Raw genomic sequence first — 17,343 nt, 5'->3', positions numbered from 1 at the left:
ACACAGTCCGACAGCAGGGGACGGACACACAGCAGGGGACAGACACAACAGGGGACGGTCACACAGCTGGCCCAGCGTCGTTCACTCTTCGCGCCCTGGGAGGGTCGGCAGCGCCCTGTGGGTGCCCGAGCTGTTTGTCTGCAGGTCCAGACAGTGTGTGGACGAGTGCTCGGTGGTGGGGGCTCTGCGGCGGGCCTGCTACTTCCCAGTCCGGGGAGCCTAGCGCTGGACCGCGGGGCAGGCTGGCCAGGGGCGCACGCACCCTCCCGCTCAGCCAGGTCCGCCCACTTTGGACAGAGGCGAGCGAATAAAAGCTCCTTCCTCTGCCCCTTGGCTGTTCCCTGAGCAAACAGGGGGTCCCACACAGCGGTGGTCGACCTGGTTGGGTGTGAGGGCTGGCTGGACGCAGGCCTGAAGCACCCAGGGGCTCGGTCCAGGCAGGCACATCTGAGTGTGCGGGAGAAACCAGAAGTCTGCCCTGGTCAGTGAAGTGGTGTGACACAGAGGTGAGTGACCGACCCATGCACGTTGTTCTAAACTGCTATGTCGGCCGACTGTCTGGTGGGAAGGTGCCCCACCGCATAACTGCTCCCGGGCCACGGCCCACACGGCTCTGCCCCAGGCTGTTGGGCGACCTCGGGTCAGCAGTGTCCTCAGCCCTGCGGCTGTCAGACCCGTGAGGGCCGTGCGATGTGGGGACAGCCTCCCGAGGCAGAATGTGGGGACCCGCCCGGGAGGGGAGGCCTGGGGTAGCAGCGAGGGGTACCTGCTTCTTGAGCTTCTTGGTGGAGTGGTAGTCAACCAGGGCCACGGAGAGGACCACCACGTGGTCACTGCCCACCAGCGCCAGCAGCACCCCCGTGTCGGTGGCGGGGCGGATCCGAGCCACGACCTCTATCTGCCAGGTTGCTTCCGTGCTGACGTCCGCGGATGTCCGAGCTGCGGTGAGGGCCGCGCATCAGAAGGGGATCCAGGCGGGGCCGGCCGCGGTGAGTGGGGGTGGCAGCCGTCGGCCCCGCCTCGCTGCCGAGGCCACGGGACAACCTGTCCCCAGGGAGCCGGCCACTGGGGAGCACGTGGGCCCCCGGGGGTGGCTGTGTCCTCGCTGGCTGCCAGCGCCTGACCCACCATGTGCCCCGTGGGCCGTGGGCGCCCCTCCCTGGCATCCCCCCTTCCTCTCCTGCAGGACACGCTGGAGCGCCCGGCCCTCAAGCCCACGGCATCTCACCTGCACCCTTCAGGTGGCTCGACCAAGTCGGACATGCTTGGAAGACCTTAGAAGGCAAGCAGCACCACGCGCCCTTCTCAGACCCCACGGCTTCACGCCACCACTTTACCCCTCACTTGGGCGCCTGTGTCTACGTATGTGACGTATGAGTGAGAGGACGCACGAGCGTCCGAGTGGAAGACATGTAGGATATCCCTCTGGATCTCGCACGGACAGTTCCAGAAAACATTTTGGTAGAAAGGGCTGGACCGTGGTTCTCTGGGGGCAAATACAATGCACGTCCTCCATACACTCGAATCGTCTGCTGACGGCAACACGCGAAGACACCCTCCGCCCCACGGCCTGGGTGCTTCTGTCTCAGAGACCGTCAACGTCCCGACGAAGGAGCCCGCTCGGGCGGGTGAGGCCGGAGCAGGGGCTGCGTCCGTGGGAGCTCAGACGCCCTTGCCGCACGTGGGCTGGCGCCGAGGTGAACCACGACCTGGGTTCCACTGGACTGCGAGCACCCCGAACCATCGGTGGGTCTCCCGGCCCTAAGCGGGGTCTGCTATGGTCCGTTCCTGATAATTGTCCACTGAATTGAGTGCACGCAGAACTGGAAAAAGCAGCCAAAAAACCAAAAACAAAACCAAAAAAACCAGCGATCTTCCCTGTGGCCAAGTGTTGCCTTTATTTCCATCAGAGGAGAGGAGTGTCGTCCTGGCACTGAGTTTTCCCGTGACGGGACCAGGCGCATGGTGTGGTCGGAAGTGCTTCCGATGCTGGGGCCTTGCTGTGCTGGGGGGCCTCTTGGGGTGGGGGGAGTGAGGTCGCCCACCTCCAGCTGCTGCTGGGTGCAGACTGGGACATCCCAAGGAGGCTCTTCTGAGTTACAAAATGGTATCGTTGGAGGTTTATTAAAAATGCATAGAGTTCTAAATACCCTCTGGCCTTTGCTGTCATAGAACTGACTGACAAAGCCAGCTGCAGAAGTGTGCGCGGACCGTGGTGTTCCACGTAAGGGGACACGCCACTGCGGATTCTGCCCAGGCCTGTGTCCCAGCACAGGAAGTGGGGATGATGCTTCGAGGAAAGGTCATGAAGTGCTTTACAGGCGAGATTTTATATTAAATATTATGATGATGTTCTAGATTTTCTGCATAACCATGAAAACCAAAGGAATAACATGTGTATTGTACTGGGTGGTTCTTTTCTCGGAAATACCTTTAATGGCACAGGAATGGTTTTGGCCATTAAAGCAAAAATAGAAAGGGGTGGTGACCCCAGGTCTTGAGGGGATGGCCGCCTCACTAAGGAAGGAGGAGCAGGCCCCGTGTCCTCTGAGCCGGGGGGCCCACAGGTGCTGGAGTGGACGCGTGGGGGGGTGCTGTGGCAGGGGGTGTGGCCCCTGTCCTCTTGGAGAGGGGGTGTGGGTTGTAATTTAACACAACCAGCTCGCCATTTGGGAAGAGAGGGGCTGCGAGCGCCACGTGGACAGAGGCAGGGCAGAGCCTGGGATGGCCCTGGGGAGCAGCCGCCGCAGCCCCCTGGGAGCCTGTCTGCACCAGGGTGTTGGCCAGAGGCGGGGAGCAGAGGCGCCTTAAGGGCCACCAGCCAGACAGCCTCTGGACGTGGGCTGTGTGGCAGGGACCTGGGCCGTGAACCCACCAGAGACCCCGCACATTTCCCTGGGCCCCATACACGGCTGTCCTCGCTCTCCAGGCACAGTGACCATTAAGAGCTCCAGCGTGTGAGTGCTCAAGAATCAGGGTTAATTTTAAAGCTAACTAAGGGAGGGATTAGGGAAAATCCACGGAGCCCAGAGTCAGACAATAGAACTGCTTAGCTGTCGCCATGACCCGCGCTGTTCACGGGGTTCACGCCAGCATCCGGGAGCTCCCACAGCCTGGTGATTCGGAACATCAATTCGTGCCACGTAAAGTGTGTGTTTAAGTGACTGCTCCTTGATCAGCATGTTAGGGTGATGAGTTTTTAATCGTAAAGTGAATTTGGTAATAAAAGGAAAGAGGCTTGTGTTTTGTGCTAAGAAAGGATGGGCCCTGCGTTCCAGAGGTGGGAGGGCCTCCGGCCAGCCCCCGGCCCCCTGCAGCCCCTCTCGCTACACTGACGGCCAGATGTCCACTGGGCGTGGGCTCAGGGCGGGGGGCCCTCGACCGCCCGCCCCACCTCCTCGGCTGTGCGTGGACGTCACGGGAGCTTCAAGAAGGGCTGTTCCTGCAGGTTTGGCTTCTTTCCCCTGTGTGCCCTCAACGCTGGCGGGGCCGGACCCAGCTCTGCCGAGAGCCCCGGGGTCCTGGCAACACGGCAGGGCCGGCCACCGCCCCTGCTCCTCTGGTTCTTCCCTTCAACACCTGAGCCCCCTGGAGTCCTAGAGGCAGCCACCTGCCATCTCCGGATGCTGCCCCTGTTTCCTCACAAGCTCTGGTGACTGCAAGCAGAGCTCGGACAAACCTAAGCTCATCTTGTCCGAGGACGTTCTGCAAGCATCCCCTCAGACCCTTCCGTCCCACCTGCCTGCCCACCCCAGCTGTCCCAGCACAGGCAAGGTGGACATCTGCTCCCATCGGCCATTTCTTCCTCGCCGGCTCACTGGAAACCCTGACTGGGAGCAGCCACCCCGAGCGGCAGCCCCAGGCCGTGGGGTCATCAGCTCATCCTGGACACTGCTGTCCGAGGAAGCTGTTTCTGCTTTGTCTATTTGCCCTGCATACTGTGTAGAAGCACGACCACGGCCGTGCCCACGCCGGAGCTGAGACTTACTGTAATCCAGGCTGTAGAAGGCAAACCCGCTCCCGGGGTAGAAGGACCCTTTCTCTGTCACAGAGAAGCACTGCATCTTGGGGTTTGCTTTCACCGTCTCTTGGATGGTGGTGTCTTCACCATTTAGCCAGTTCCAGCTCCTCATACAGCCGTCCAGACGGGGGTTTATCTGGAAGGACAGAGAAATCCCAGTGGCTTCCCAGGACCATGTAGCCACATCACAGGCTCCCAGACACCACAGCGGGAGGCCATGTGGCTGGTGCCACCCTGGTCAGAGGGATGGGATGCGTGGCTCAGGCGTGTGCAAATCTACTGCAAAATGGACAAGTCCTACTTGTGGAGACTGTTTATTTCTGGAAAGGGCTCCTCACTGGACAGAATGAGTCCTTGCACTCGTGTGGGTCCTCTTCCCAAGCAAGGTAAGGATGTTGTGCACCCTGTATGGATGCCCACCTTTTCTGGCTGCATTGGGTTTGCCCACTCACTCCCAAAGCAGAGCGCTGACCGCCCACTGGAAGGACGTGGACGAGGGTACACGTGGTGCCTGGTACCCCCGGAAATGAGTCTGGGGGCTGAGCGGCTAATTCCAGTGCACCATGAACTTGCTACACGGTTTAGAGCAAATTGGGTCACCCTTGCCTTGGTCTGTAAAATGAGGAGGTGTAAACAGCAACCGTGGGACCCTTGGAATGGGGTCTGATGCCCCAGGCTGTATAAGACATCGTCCTCACCCCTGCAGGGAGGACCAGGCCAACACCTCCCACCAGAGGAACGTCAAAGTGCCCGTGACCTGCTTCTCCCATTTGTGTGGGAATCATCGTCACAGGGTGGAGGATTCTGGCCCCGGCCGTCCACATGCTGGGTGACGGAGGGATCCTGACGAGGGTGAGGGCTGAGGCCGGGCAGGGCTTTGAGGGATGACTAGTACTGACCTCCCCGTTAGTCTTTCTCCCCTGTGGAAATCCCGGCAGGGTTAACAACCCAAATGTTCTTGGGAATTGTCCAAAAAAGTTGACCGTTCCTTTTGGTAAAGAATAATATTGTGTTTTATCTCCACTGCAAAACAGGCATTTTTATTATCGCTTCAGATGAAAACTCAAGCGAGTCTCACAGGGACACATGGTGCATCCGGGAAACCGCTGCCTGAGCGTGGTGAGCGCGAAACACGGCAGCCCGCGGCCACGCCTGTCCTCTGCGGGAGCCTGGGCTCCCACACCGCGGCTCAGGACAGTACTCACAGGCTGCACCAGGTCCTTCTCCTTGAAGGGAATGCCTCCCACGGTAAGGTTCAGGTGGTACAGCCCTCTGTCCAGCTGAAACAGATCCCCGGCCACCGCGATCTTCATGACAGCGTCCTTGTTCACCTTGACGACCAGATTCCGGTGCAGCTCCTCCACGGAGATCTGGAGAAGACCAGGGCCGTGAGGGGGGCGCACCTTGCAAAAGCGCCCCATCACCCCGGGGCAGGGAGCAACCTCATCGCCTGCACTCTCGCTGTCCCCCGCGCCAACGCAACCTCCCTCCAGGCCCTGACGGGCCCCCCAGCCTGGCTTCTCCTTTCACGCCTCCTCCACGGGGAGCCACTGGGGGCCACTCCTCCGGGCCCCTCAGGAGCCTCTCGAAGCCCCGCCACGATCTGCTTCCAGGGAGCGGGAATCCGGCTGAACCACTGCCTCCCACTTTGGCGCTTCACTTCCCCTGTGCACGGCGGCACCCCACTGAGGGCAGGAGGGCACGCTGCTGAATCCCAGCAGGGAATTAGGTGCCGGGCACAGACGGGATGCTGCTTGGGCGTGTGGATTCACTCCACAAGTTTGCATTCTTTCCTCCTTTCCACGCAGGAGGAGTAAAAACCCATCTCTCTACACTCTGTGTGTCCTCCTAGCCCCCAGAAGTCCATCAATTTCCTTTTTGGTTAACGTGGGAAACACGGAGGTGCGTGGGTCAGAGTGTGGTCAAGAGGGGGAGCGGGACGGCGTCAGGAGAGCGAGACGGAGGGGCTGCCTCTGGGCTGACCCCGCCCTGGGCGGCCAGCTCCTGCCTCGGGTGGGCAGCTGTACCAACTGGGTCATGCGCCCCCAGCTTCCTCACCTGGGCGCCGCCTCCAGCCCCCTCCCTCCCTGGGCCCTCCTGCTGCCCGTGCGGAGCGCCTGCCCCCGACCCCGAGGGCGGCCGCGACCCTCCGGCTCTGCTGTGTTATCTGAGCTTTGCTGCCGGTGTCCCTCCCGCCGCTCTGGAAACACCTGTGCTTCAGGAGCTCGGGAAAGAAGGCGGCGGGCCTGACCACAGGATGGAGATTAGCAAACGTCCACGCTGTTTTTATTCAGAATTTCCCATTTTATCTGAACTTCCAAAGGGAAGAAGAATGCTTTTCTCTCTCAAGTGCCTACTTCTAAAAGCCCACTTCCAACCAGGGGCCTCTGAACTTCTGGAAGGTTCCTGTGTGTCACAGACTGCTGTGGTCTGGGCATTGGGGTGCAGGTCAGGGCAGTGGTCTCAGCGGGACCGACAGGTCAGGACCGGGGTGGGCAGGGCGCTCTCCAGAAGGATGCGCCCGCGTGTGAGTGTGTCTGGGTTTCTGCCCGAATGGCACAGGCCCCAGGAGCCGGGTCCCAGGATGGCGCAGACACACGGACACGGGAGCCGTGCCCAGACCTCAGCCCAGGGGCCCCAGCCTCAGCGCCATGGACATTCTGAACCGGACAGTTTTCTGCGGTGGGGCCTCCCGTGTGCTCCAGGGTGACCAGCAGCCCCCACAGCTCTTGGCAGCTATGAGGAACAGAACCGTTTCGGGACACAGCCCAGTGTCCCGGGGGAACAGCCTCGCTGAGACCGCAGCTCCTGACCCATCAACTGTGAACTTCCCGGGAGCAGGGGGCCTGTGTGGTGTCCACTAACTGCCGGGTGTGCAAATGCCAGGGCCCTCCCCCAGGAGCCCCCGACCCCAGCCGGCCTGGGGGGCGGTGGTGGCCACACTCACCGTCTGCCACATGCCGTGGTTGATGACAGGCCCACTGCTGGTGACGCGGCCGACACCGTGGTAACGGAGCTGTAGTTCCAGCCGGCCGGCTCGCAGGCCCAGCACGATCCAGGCGCTGTCTTGACGGCCTCCAGCAAAGAAGAGGACGCCTTCGGGGTCAAAGGTCCTGAAGTCGAATTCGGCGACCAGCCTGAGTGCCAGCACAAGAAACAACCAGGTGACACACGGGCTGGCGGCTCACGGCCTCCTGCCCCATGAGACCCAGACAGCCGGGGAAGAACAGGTGTGCGGGCAGCCTGGGACGCTTTTCTGGGTGCCAGAAGCAGCGCCCCCGCAGTGGCGGGCTCCCATGCTGACCTGGAGGCCCAGAGCTGGAACCATGCTGCTGTGGCTGGGCAGGGACTGGGCCGACCGCCAGGACCCCTGGGGTGCTGCCCGGGGCATGGCCTGGGGGTCTGCGGTCCCCGGGAGCGTCGGGCCGGCCGTCCCTCGGGCTCCCGTCCACTGTGCTTTGCTCTGCGCTGCGTGAGCTGCCTCTCACCTGGTGGGCTGCAGCCTTTTGAAGCGCAGTCTGATCACGGGCGTCCCGCTGAACATGCGGCCCAGGTACAAGGACTTCATGCTTTTGGCCACATCGAAAGGCACGCAGGGCAAAATATCCTGTGCGATGGGAACGAGGGGTGTCAGGCGGGGCGCCCCCGGGACAGCCCCTCCCAGTCACGGGGGTCTGTCAGGACGCAGCGGAGCCCCGTCTCTGCCGCTCTGCCAGCCGGGCTCTGACCGAAACCCAGAGCCTGTTACAGCCCGGAGACCGGCAGGTGCGAGCCGAGCAGGGGTCTGGCCGGCGAATCAGGAGACTGACTGCACACGTGTCCCGGAGCCCGAGCGCGTGGACAGGGAGGGCAGTGTGTGCTCTGGGCGCAGGCCACCGGGTCACTTGTGGGTGGGGAGCTGCCCTCGAGATGTCATGCACGGGACAGACATCCCGTCCCGCACCGCCACCGGCCCCAGGGACACCAGGTCTCCTGGTGGCCCCGTTTTCCCGAGGACACTACCTCGCAGGTGTTCATGTCCGGGGACAGCTTGAGGCCTCCGCGCCCGTCACAGTGGCAGGTGTAACCCCCCGGGGAGTTGACGCAGGTCTGCGCACAGCGCCCGTCCGCACACTCGTCCACATCTGCCACAGGGAGACGGGCAAACTTCACCATGGGCAGCGCCCACGCCATCGCTCTGATCATGCCCATGGTGTGCTCACCGTGAAAATGAGCTCCGGAGCATGGGACTCAGGAGGCACCCACCCCCAGGCCACACCCTACGCTCCCCCAGCTCTGAGCCACGTGCAGGGCTGGTCAGTGGTCTCTTCCTCTGCTTCTTCTCCAGCTGAAGGAACAAGCTACCAGGTCAGTGCACAAACCACGTCTACGCAGTTCTTGGCTTGAGGGTCTGAAGGGTCTGGTGCCGTTGGCAGGTGTCCCTGCGGCTGCTTCAGGGGCCCAAGGGACACCCTGCAGGGAACACGGAGGAGGGTGTGGAGGGTGTGCAGGCTGGGGCCACCCCACTTTCCCCTTGGAAGGGAAGGGCAGGAAGACTGGTAAGAAAACAAGCCCTCTCTATGCTCCCCACTGGACACAGGGAGTGCTCATTAGCTGTCCCCAAACACAGCAGGTTGACCTGAGGGTTGGCTAGAGGTTCATCTGTCACAGAGGCACAGGGGTCCCTCCTCCTCAAATCTTTACTGTGTCCGCGGCAGTTTGGAGAAGGTGCCCTGTTGCATGAAGAGGCACCTGGGGATGCATATGTGTATGGTATGCACACATGGGTGATGTGTGTGCACATGCGTGGGCGTGCACACACATATACACAAGCTTGTATGTGTTCACAGGTGTGTGTGCACACCCACGCGTGTGATGTGTGCATGGATGCGTACATGAGCACACACGTGTTCACAGGTGTGTGCTCACACGCATGTGTGTTAGCCACATGTGTGACGTGTACATGTGCTGTGTGTGCATGGATGCACACACAAGCACACGTGTTCACAGGTGTGAGTGTGTGCACACACATGTGTGTTAGCCACATGTGATGTGTACATGTGCTGTGTGCATGGATGTGCACACGAGCACACACGTGTTCACAGGTGTGAGTGTGGCATACGGCGTGCATGTGTGTGGAGGGGTACCTTGGCAGATCTTCTCCTGGGAGCTGAACGCGTAACCCGCGTCACAGAGGCAGGAATAGGAGCCTGGCAGGTTCCTGCAGCGCGCCTCCCCACAGGCAGCTCCATTTGCACACTCATCCACATCTGCAGGAGAAAGCAGAGCACTTGGCCAGGGCTGTTTCCGCCAGTGGCCAGTCCACGGCTGGTCAGGGAGGTGCTGCAGCGTGAGCCACAGCCTTGGGCGGCGCTCAGCTCAGCTCCTGGGCTGCCTAGGCCCTCCTCCCCTCGCTCCATCCACTGGACCCTGCAGCCCCAGGCTCAGGCGTGGGGGGCGGGGGGCGTTTCCGACCGGGATCCCAGGTGACAAGGTTCACCTCAGACTGGTGGATAGGGCTGTGCTTGTGCAGGGGGTGAGTGCTCGGGCACAGGAAGGTGCAGGAGGAATCCCCGGGGCCTCCTGAATGGAGGTGCCCTGGTCCCTGGAGCCCCATGCCGATTGGTCCATTCACACACCAGGCCCCTCTGATGGAAATCAAACACCACAGTAATGAGCAATTATCGAGGCTCTTCCTGAGGCTCCATCCATTCTGCCACCTTGGCAAACAACAAGTCCAAAACCTCTGCAGTTAAAAACCCATTTCCGCCAGGGCAGAAGGGGTGTCTAGAAAGTGCAATTATGACTTCAAACAACACGGATTCCTCAGACGGCGAATAACCCCTGTGTCACGGAGCCTCACAACGATCCCTAACTCTTTACGAGGGCAGCTTACCAACAAACACAGGCTCTCAAACACGAAAACCCTAGCAGGTCGCTCACCGACCGTGGGAAAAAGCCAGGGCAGCAACAGGTGCCCCCCAGAGGCAGTGTGAACGCCGCTGGGTTCACTCTGTCCGTCTGCCTCTGAGCCTCTGTCTCAGCCCAAGAGCCAGGCTGAGCCAGCCCCACGTCCAGGAGCTCAGGAGCCTCCGCCCGTCAGCAGGTGGGTGCTGGCTCCTGACGGGCGCTGGCCACACCTGGGGGGACACCGCCCTTGGGGAGGCACCGCGCTCACACTTGGGCTGCAGGACACAGGCCCCGCACAAAGGATGCCTGGTTAGCGTGAAGCTCTCCAAACCCAGCCCGTGAGACGCCGCCGCGGCAGCAGGTCTCCCTCAGCCTCAGCCGCTGCACAGAAGCTCACCAAAGCCCCCGCAGTGCTTGTGGTGGCGGGAGGGCCCGAGAGCCCGCGTCTCCCCAAATCCCAGGGCCCTGCAGGATGGCCGGCGGCAGCACCAGGGAGGGCCTCCTGTCCTTGCCTTGTTCCAGCACATCAGGGCGTCCCAGGCCGTGCCCTCCCCACAGGAAACGGTGCACGAAGCTCTGGACCCCACGTGCCCACTCGGCCCCACGCCACCCTGGCTTCTTCTCCCACACTGGCCATCAGCCACGGCCACAGAGCCATGGTGGGTGGGGCTGGGGGCCCATGGGGCCGAGCTCTGTCCGAGGGCCCCGTGACCCCGGGCTCTTGGCCCCTGCACCCTGCACCCTGCCAGCACTTGGCCCCTTAAGTTGCTGCGGTCCGACCGTTCGCCGCAGAGCACAGTGACCAGGAGAGCTGATGCAGCACCCAGGGCGTGGCCTTGGCACCGGGCACGGGCACAGGGAGCCTAGACCCAGTCCTGTGTGGCCCCGTGGCCCCAAACAGGCCCTGCTCCCTGTTGCCCCACTCACCCCGGGGCCTCATAGGCTCTCCCCCAGGAGAGGCCCCACCCGGCCCACCTCCCTGCCACGCGGCTTGGAGATCCCTTCCTGCAGCCGAGGAGAGACGATGGAGAGGCCCGAGCCCCTGGTCTCAGGATGCTGGCGGGCTGTAGAAGTGGGGTGCAGCGACCCCAGTCCCTCCTTCCCAGCATCTCAGGGTCTGACCGAGGAGAAGATGGGAAGTCCGTACCACAGTGACAAGGCTCCTCGTTCCCCACAGCCTCCTCTTTTGGCTGGGTCTGGGGTCCAGGGTCCCCAGAGAAACAGGTGATGGTCAAGAGGAAGGGTGTACGTGAGCTGGTATCGGCAGGCACGCCCTGAAACCTGGCAGCGGAGGTGGGCACCTGCCATCACGCTCATCATGAATCAGTCATGCTACGGAGAGCGGCCGCCGAACCCGCAGGTGCAGGACCCCGCCGCCCTGTCCTGCACGTGGCGCCGAGGGGAAGGGCGCTGGGAAGCAGGGCATCCCTCAGGCTCTCTCACACACCACAGACTTGGGGAGTGGGTGGGAAGTAGACTTCTGCCTCTCAGGGGCTTCCGAGGAGGCTAGAGCAGGACTTCCCGCGTGGCACTCGGCACCATCAGCCACCCCCGAGGACGCTCCCGGCAGCACGGGCACCCCGCACGCGAAGGGAGGGCTGCAGAGAACAGGGATCCGGAGGCCACTGGGCGAATGTGTTCAGTACTTGGGCCCAACATGGGGACGCCCTTGGCCGCTCTCACAGACGTCCCTTTCTTCTGGCCTCGGGGCCAGCCGGCAGCTCTGGGCAGGGGGCCCCTCGTCCCGTCCGACTCAGAGGTTCACCTATGGCGCTGGCCACCGCGCGAGCACTTTGTCCCGCCCCCAGGTAGGCGGGCAGCACTGAAGAGAGGTCCAGGCTCTCAGGGACACGCCAGCAGCAGATGCCGGCAGGTCTGGGTCGGGGGGGGGGGGGGGGGGGGGGCGGCAAGGGCGAGAGCCCCCGGTGAAGTGGGCTGCCCCCCTTTTGCAGACTTTCTGGGGTGGTCAGGGCGCGGGGCCACAGGGCCCCCAGACTGAGGGAGGGCTGAGTTGCTTCTGCTTTGCTCAGTGGACAGCAGGCCTCTGCCGGAGGGAAGCGGGTGTCGGGGCGCTGGGGAAGCAAGCCGGGCGGGCGTGGACAGGCGTGCCTCCCGGGTCGGAGGAAGGCTCTGCTCCCACCCCAGCCCCTGTCTGGGCTTCCGGGGCTCCGTCCTGGGCTCCGGTCACACGGAGGCATGCAGCTGCTTCCCCTTCCTGGGGCAGCAAGGGAGGTCTCCTCAGCTGGGCTGGCCGGTCCTCAGACCCCGGTGAGTCATCCTGTGCCGGGTGCTGGGGCAGCTCCCGTGGCCGCTGACATGCCCGGACATGTGCTCTGCAGGCTGCCCTCCACCCTCTTCCCGCCCCCCCAGAGCCTCTCTCAGAGGAGCACACGGGACTGCCAACTTCAGCAATCTGGCCATTGGGCTGACTCTGGCAACTTGGCAACCGCACAAACAACAAGGGGAGGAGCGGGGGGCGGGGGGCACAGGGAGGCAGGGAGGGGCTCGTGGCCCGGGCGTTACCTCGGCAGGTCCTGCCGTCGGGGGAGAGGGCGTAGCCGCTGTAGCAGGCGCAGTGGAAGCTGCCCGGCTTGTTGAAGCATATTTGGTTGCAGCCCCCGTTCTGCTGGCCGCACTCATTCACATCTGGGCACAGGACACAGAGAGACTGGGGAGTGCCCGGAGCCGACACACGACCCCCGGGGGGCACGCGTCTGCGCCGTGGGCAGGAGGGCAGAGGGAGACCCCGCAGCACTGGGGGCGGTGACAGCCCTCGGGGCCAGCTCCGTGCCCGCAGTGTGCACGGGCAGAGGGCGGGGGCTGAAGAGGGTGGATCTGGCCAGACTCAGCCTGCCGAGCCCCACACGCGCAGCTCCCCTGCCGCCCGGGGTGGCTCGGCACCGCCGTGAAGGGGCCACCCGAGGTAACCAGGTCCTGGGCATCCCCGCCCCCCCCTCCCCCCGCCATTGCAGACGGGGAGGCTGGCCGTGAAACTCTCTCGTCCCCAGACACCAAGCCCCCTGGGGCAGCCCAATGGTGGCTCCTTCCTTCATTCCAGGCCACCACCAGCAGCCGATGCTTCTCAAACTGGACAGCACCCAGCGCTTGGGGGCAGAAGCAGGGCCTTCCCACACTGTCTGAATATTCCTGCTCTCGGGGGCTGGAGGGGCCCCGGGGGCATCCCTGCCCCTGCTCTCCCTCCGCCCCTGAGTGGCCAGGTCCCCGGACAGCCTGGGGTTCCTGCCTTAGCTGGAACAAGCCCCCTGTGTCCCCGGGCGCAGGGCAGGCTGGAAACAGGGACCGGCCACAGCCCCTCCCCCAAGAGTCCCGCCACCCGGCCCGTGGCTGCGGGCCCTCTCACCTCTGTCACAGCGCCGCCCGCCCCAGCCGGCCCTGCACTGGCAGTAGAAGTTGCCCATGAGGTCCTGGCACATTTGGGTCCCCTCCTTGTCGCAGGGGTTCGGGGAGCACTGGTCAGGCAGGTCTGAGTCAGAAGAAGGAGAAAAGGGTCAGCTGGGGGGGCAGCTCGGGGTGGGCCCGCGGCAGGCCCAGGCTGGCGGCACAGACAAAAGAAGGGAGAAAAGGGTCAGCTGGGGGGGCAGCGCAGGGCGGGCCCGCGGCAGGCCCAGGCTGGCGGCACAGACCCCGCCTCTGGGCAGGAGGGCGGCCCTGGGACAGGCTGGCCAGACCCTCGTCCGGGTCCAAGAGATCCAGGTCAGCTCAGAAGCAGTGGCCACCTGCCCATCGGGCCAGGGGCAGGGGAGGAGAGCGCTGGGCCTGGCCCGACTCCATACGCTCCGGCCTCACAAGGAGCCCACTGACCCCGGGCTGACCCGAGGGGTCACATGAGGAACACACCCCCACCTTCCCAGGCCGGGCACCCTGTCCACTCAAACCCCACCACCGACCTTTGCCAACACCCTCCCCCGCCAGGCTTGGCCGCTGCAGGGGCACCCCCACACCCGTCACTGGATGGGGGGCTGCCCTGGCCCTTCCAGAGAGGGGCGCCAGCCGGTTTGCTCTGACCCCCTTGCTCGGGCAGCAGTCTACCCGGCCCAGAGCATCAATCACCGAACAATTTCCACCTGCTTTAGGGGCTGCGGTTGAGACTGTCACATGAAGCACCTTCCAGGGGCTCGGTGTGTGAAGAGCTTCGCATAGGCCGCTGAGGCTCCAGCTCCCAGGGACCATCCCCGACCTCAGAGCTGAGGCAGAGCCCCACCCATGGGCAGCCGCACGTTCCAGGGTGCTGGAGGTGGACAGCAGAGCTCCAAGAAGCCTCTGCTGGGCTACGGCCGCGCCGGGTGGGCAGGCAGGGAGGGACTCCTCTGTCCCGGAGCCGCTCAGCCCGAAGCCGCGGGGGCAGAGGATGCCAGGCCGGCCGGCAGGCAGGCCGTAGGGAGAGGGCCAGCCCTGAGTCTCCGAAGCTCACCCCCCGACCAGGTCTCGGGAAATCTCAACGAGGGAGCTGCCTGACATCTGTCTGCCCGCACTGCCCTCCGGCACAGACCGGCCTCCGCCACGCCCACCGTGCCCTTCACACAGCAGGCCCACGAGACTTCCGGCTCCAGATCAGCCTGCTCGTTGTCCCTCCCAGCCCGTGTGGGTCTGCTCATGCCTTTGTTGCTTGACAAGCCGTGGCCGCCCTTCCTGTCACGCCCGTGTGGACAGTAAACAGCTCGAGGTGGCTCCGTGGGCTCCCGTTTCTGTCCTGTCCGCCCGTGTGGACACGTGCCTCGTCCAGCCCCTGGACAGCACAGGGTCCGTGGCTAACGTCCAAACCGAGGGCCAGCACGAAGGGGAAGGTGACACCCGAGCACTTACGGCCACCTCGAGATCCCTTCAGCTGCAGTGACAATCGTGGCAAATCCTGCTACTCTGGGTGGTTGTCACTGGAGGGCCACGAGGACATTTCCCCAGCAGCCCAACGGACTGTGGCCTCCTAGGCCGACTGGCTGATACCCATCCCCAGGCCCGGGCGAGGGGCCGGCCAGGCCGTGGAGGGCAGGTGACACCCGGGACTGGCCCAAACCAGCCACAGGACATTCTCAGCCCGCATCCGCCTCTCCAGGGCCGCGCGTCCTATAGGACCCCCGCCGGGTACAAACACTTCTGTCATATTTACAAAGTGACTGGCCCATCGCAACCATGCAGTCGGTGGGCCGCGGTGGAGGGGCTTGTCTGGCTCCGTGACGGCGTTCCAGCTTTTCTCTCTGCCCGAACCAACAGGGCCACCGAGAGCCCAGAGCTCAGGCCTATGTCCGTCCTGCGGGGAGGCTGGCCAGGTGGGCACTCACCACCAATTCATCTCTTCTTTCTTAAAATGACTGACATTTCCAGCCTAACGCCAGGACTGGGCTCTGAATTTCTGCCACAGGGCTTGGTCCTGGTCCTCGGCAGTGAATTCCCAGCAGGGCCACGTCTGGGCCTCATCGGCCCTGCAATCCCCAGACCCCCCAGGTCTCCTGTCCACCCTTGGCAGCGTGACTCAACACTCCGCCGAGCTGCGTCCTTTTGTCCCACGCAGGTCTGTGACCTGTCAGGGAGGGTCCCACTTCTCGGGGAATCTGCATACTGGCCTGCATCTTAACAACTGGGACCACGTCTGTCAACGGGTTCCTGCTGTGGCAAGTGTTGGCCAAACACAGCGTCCCCAAGGGCTTTGTGACACTTGCACAGTTGTTTTTGGCAGGGCGAGGGAAATGCCTTCTACCCGCACGCAAGTAGGAATTGGCAGGAATGAGGAAATGGGGTCTGGGAACAGCGCGTCCCACAGCTGCCCGGGGGCCTGGCAGGTCAGCCCTGCGGTCCCCACGCCGCCGGACTGGCTGCACCGCGGGTTACTCTCTGGAGCGCAGAAGGGCCAGGGAGGGTGAGGTCAAGCCCAGCGCCGAAGGGCTCTGAGGGCAGGAGGGGTCGTGTGCTGGGTCCTGGCCAGCTTGCTCACAGCAGGAGCCTGGAGGGGCCCCCGAGGGAGGGAGGGCAGGCGGATGGTATGTGTCTCCACTTGACATATTTGGTTAAAGAGTTAGTTATTTCACAAGTGCGTAACCGTGCATTTGGCATGAGGGCTGGTTAACTTTGGAATTTGCCTAGAATGCCTAAACCCCGCTAATGAAACCTCAGGGTCCCCGCATTCAGGGGCCGAGACCAACTTCTGCGGGGCAGCCTGGGGGTTTGGCTCTGGGGGTGGGGGGCGGGCAGGGCGTGCCTCCTTCCTGAGCGGCAGGCCTCGGGGCCTCGTCCCCAGTAAGGATGGTGCTGCATTTGTGGGGTGCCTCAGGCTTCGGAGAATTGACGGGCACCCATGGAGGACAGCGTGCCTGGCCCAGGGGCAGGACGGAGAGGCCAGGCGTGGGAGGCAGCGTCCGGGTCGGCTGGGAGCTCACGCAGCATGGCGATGGCAGGAGATCTGTCCTCCTAATGGCAGCTCAGGAACACCCCTTCCTTCCATACCCTGGCCACCCGCCACCGGGACAGAACCTCAAGCCCATTCAGAGCAAATCGTTGCTGTTCGGATAATTCAAGTCCCTCTAACACCACAAGATCTCTCACGTGGGCACGACGTGGCCCAGGATTGTTGCAGCCTCCCTTTGAGCAAGAGCTCGATGATTTTACATCCTCACGTGGTCAGGAGGCATGAAGCACCAGGTAATTGTTTATAATCTCTGGAAAAGCACAGTCTAAAACCCAGGAACTAAAACTATCTAATCAATTTGGATACATAATTTCAAAGGAAGAAACTGGTTTAGCAAATTGACAACAATAAAAAAAATTGCTAAAAAAAAAGCCGAAATGACACAAAGCTAAAACTGCGAAAACCCCACCCCCTAATGTCTGCCTAAAGCCCCATTGAGGTCACTTCGGCCCTTGGAGGGGCCGAGGTCACAAGTTGACCCCATGGAGGCCGAGGTCACAGGTTGTCCCCAGGGAGGCCAAGGTCACAGGTTGACCCCACGAAGGCCGAGGTCACAGGTTGACCCCACGAAGGCCAAGGTCACAGGTTGTCCCCACGGAGGCCGAGGTCACGGGTTGACCCCACGGAGGCCGAGGTTACGGGTTGACTCCACGGAGGCCGAGGTCACGGGTTGACCCCACGGAGGCTGAGGTCACAAGTTGACCCCACGGAGGCTGAGGTCACGGGTTGACCCCACGGAGGCCGAGGTCACAGGTTGACCCCACAGAGGCCGAGGTCACAGGTTGTCCCCGGGGAGGCCGAGGTCATAGGTTGACCCCACGGAGGCCGAGGTCACAGGTCGAACCCCGGGAGACTGAGGGAGGGGGCTTGCTCCAGGTTGCCCATGATGCGTGGGCATGGGTTCTGGCCACCCCGAGTCAACAGGCACTTCTACCCAAAATCACAGAGGCCAGTCTGCTCTGCACCTGCTATGTGAGGCTGCCCTGAGGTCAGAGGGGAACGGGAGCTGAACGGC

The 17,343-nt window shown here is 63.1% G+C and overlaps 1 protein-coding gene across 1 annotated transcript in view; it reads right to left on the bottom strand.

Moving 5' to 3' along the window:
- The window catches only part of GAS6 (growth arrest specific 6), a 35,085-nt gene that overhangs the window by 2,584 nt on the left and 15,158 nt on the right, over positions 1-17,343 (bottom strand). Inside the window, exons 5-13 of the mRNA XM_032402556.1 lie at positions 13,272-13,394; positions 12,434-12,556; positions 9,148-9,270; positions 8,024-8,145; positions 7,510-7,628; positions 6,969-7,158; positions 5,227-5,391; positions 3,989-4,157; positions 767-939 (exon numbers count right to left, since the gene is read on the bottom strand). Coding sequence (XP_032258447.1) covers positions 767-939; positions 3,989-4,157; positions 5,227-5,391; positions 6,969-7,158; positions 7,510-7,628; positions 8,024-8,145; positions 9,148-9,270; positions 12,434-12,556; positions 13,272-13,394 — 1,307 coding nt within the window. The remainder of the gene's footprint in view (positions 1-766; positions 940-3,988; positions 4,158-5,226; positions 5,392-6,968; positions 7,159-7,509; positions 7,629-8,023; positions 8,146-9,147; positions 9,271-12,433; positions 12,557-13,271; positions 13,395-17,343) is intronic.

Source organism: Phoca vitulina, unplaced genomic scaffold (genome assembly GCF_004348235.1).
Source record: "Phoca vitulina isolate PV1807 unplaced genomic scaffold, GSC_HSeal_1.0 scaffold5, whole genome shotgun sequence".
Classification (NCBI taxonomy): domain Eukaryota; kingdom Metazoa; phylum Chordata; class Mammalia; order Carnivora; family Phocidae; genus Phoca; species Phoca vitulina.
This window is presented reverse-complemented; position numbering and strand designations above follow the sequence as displayed.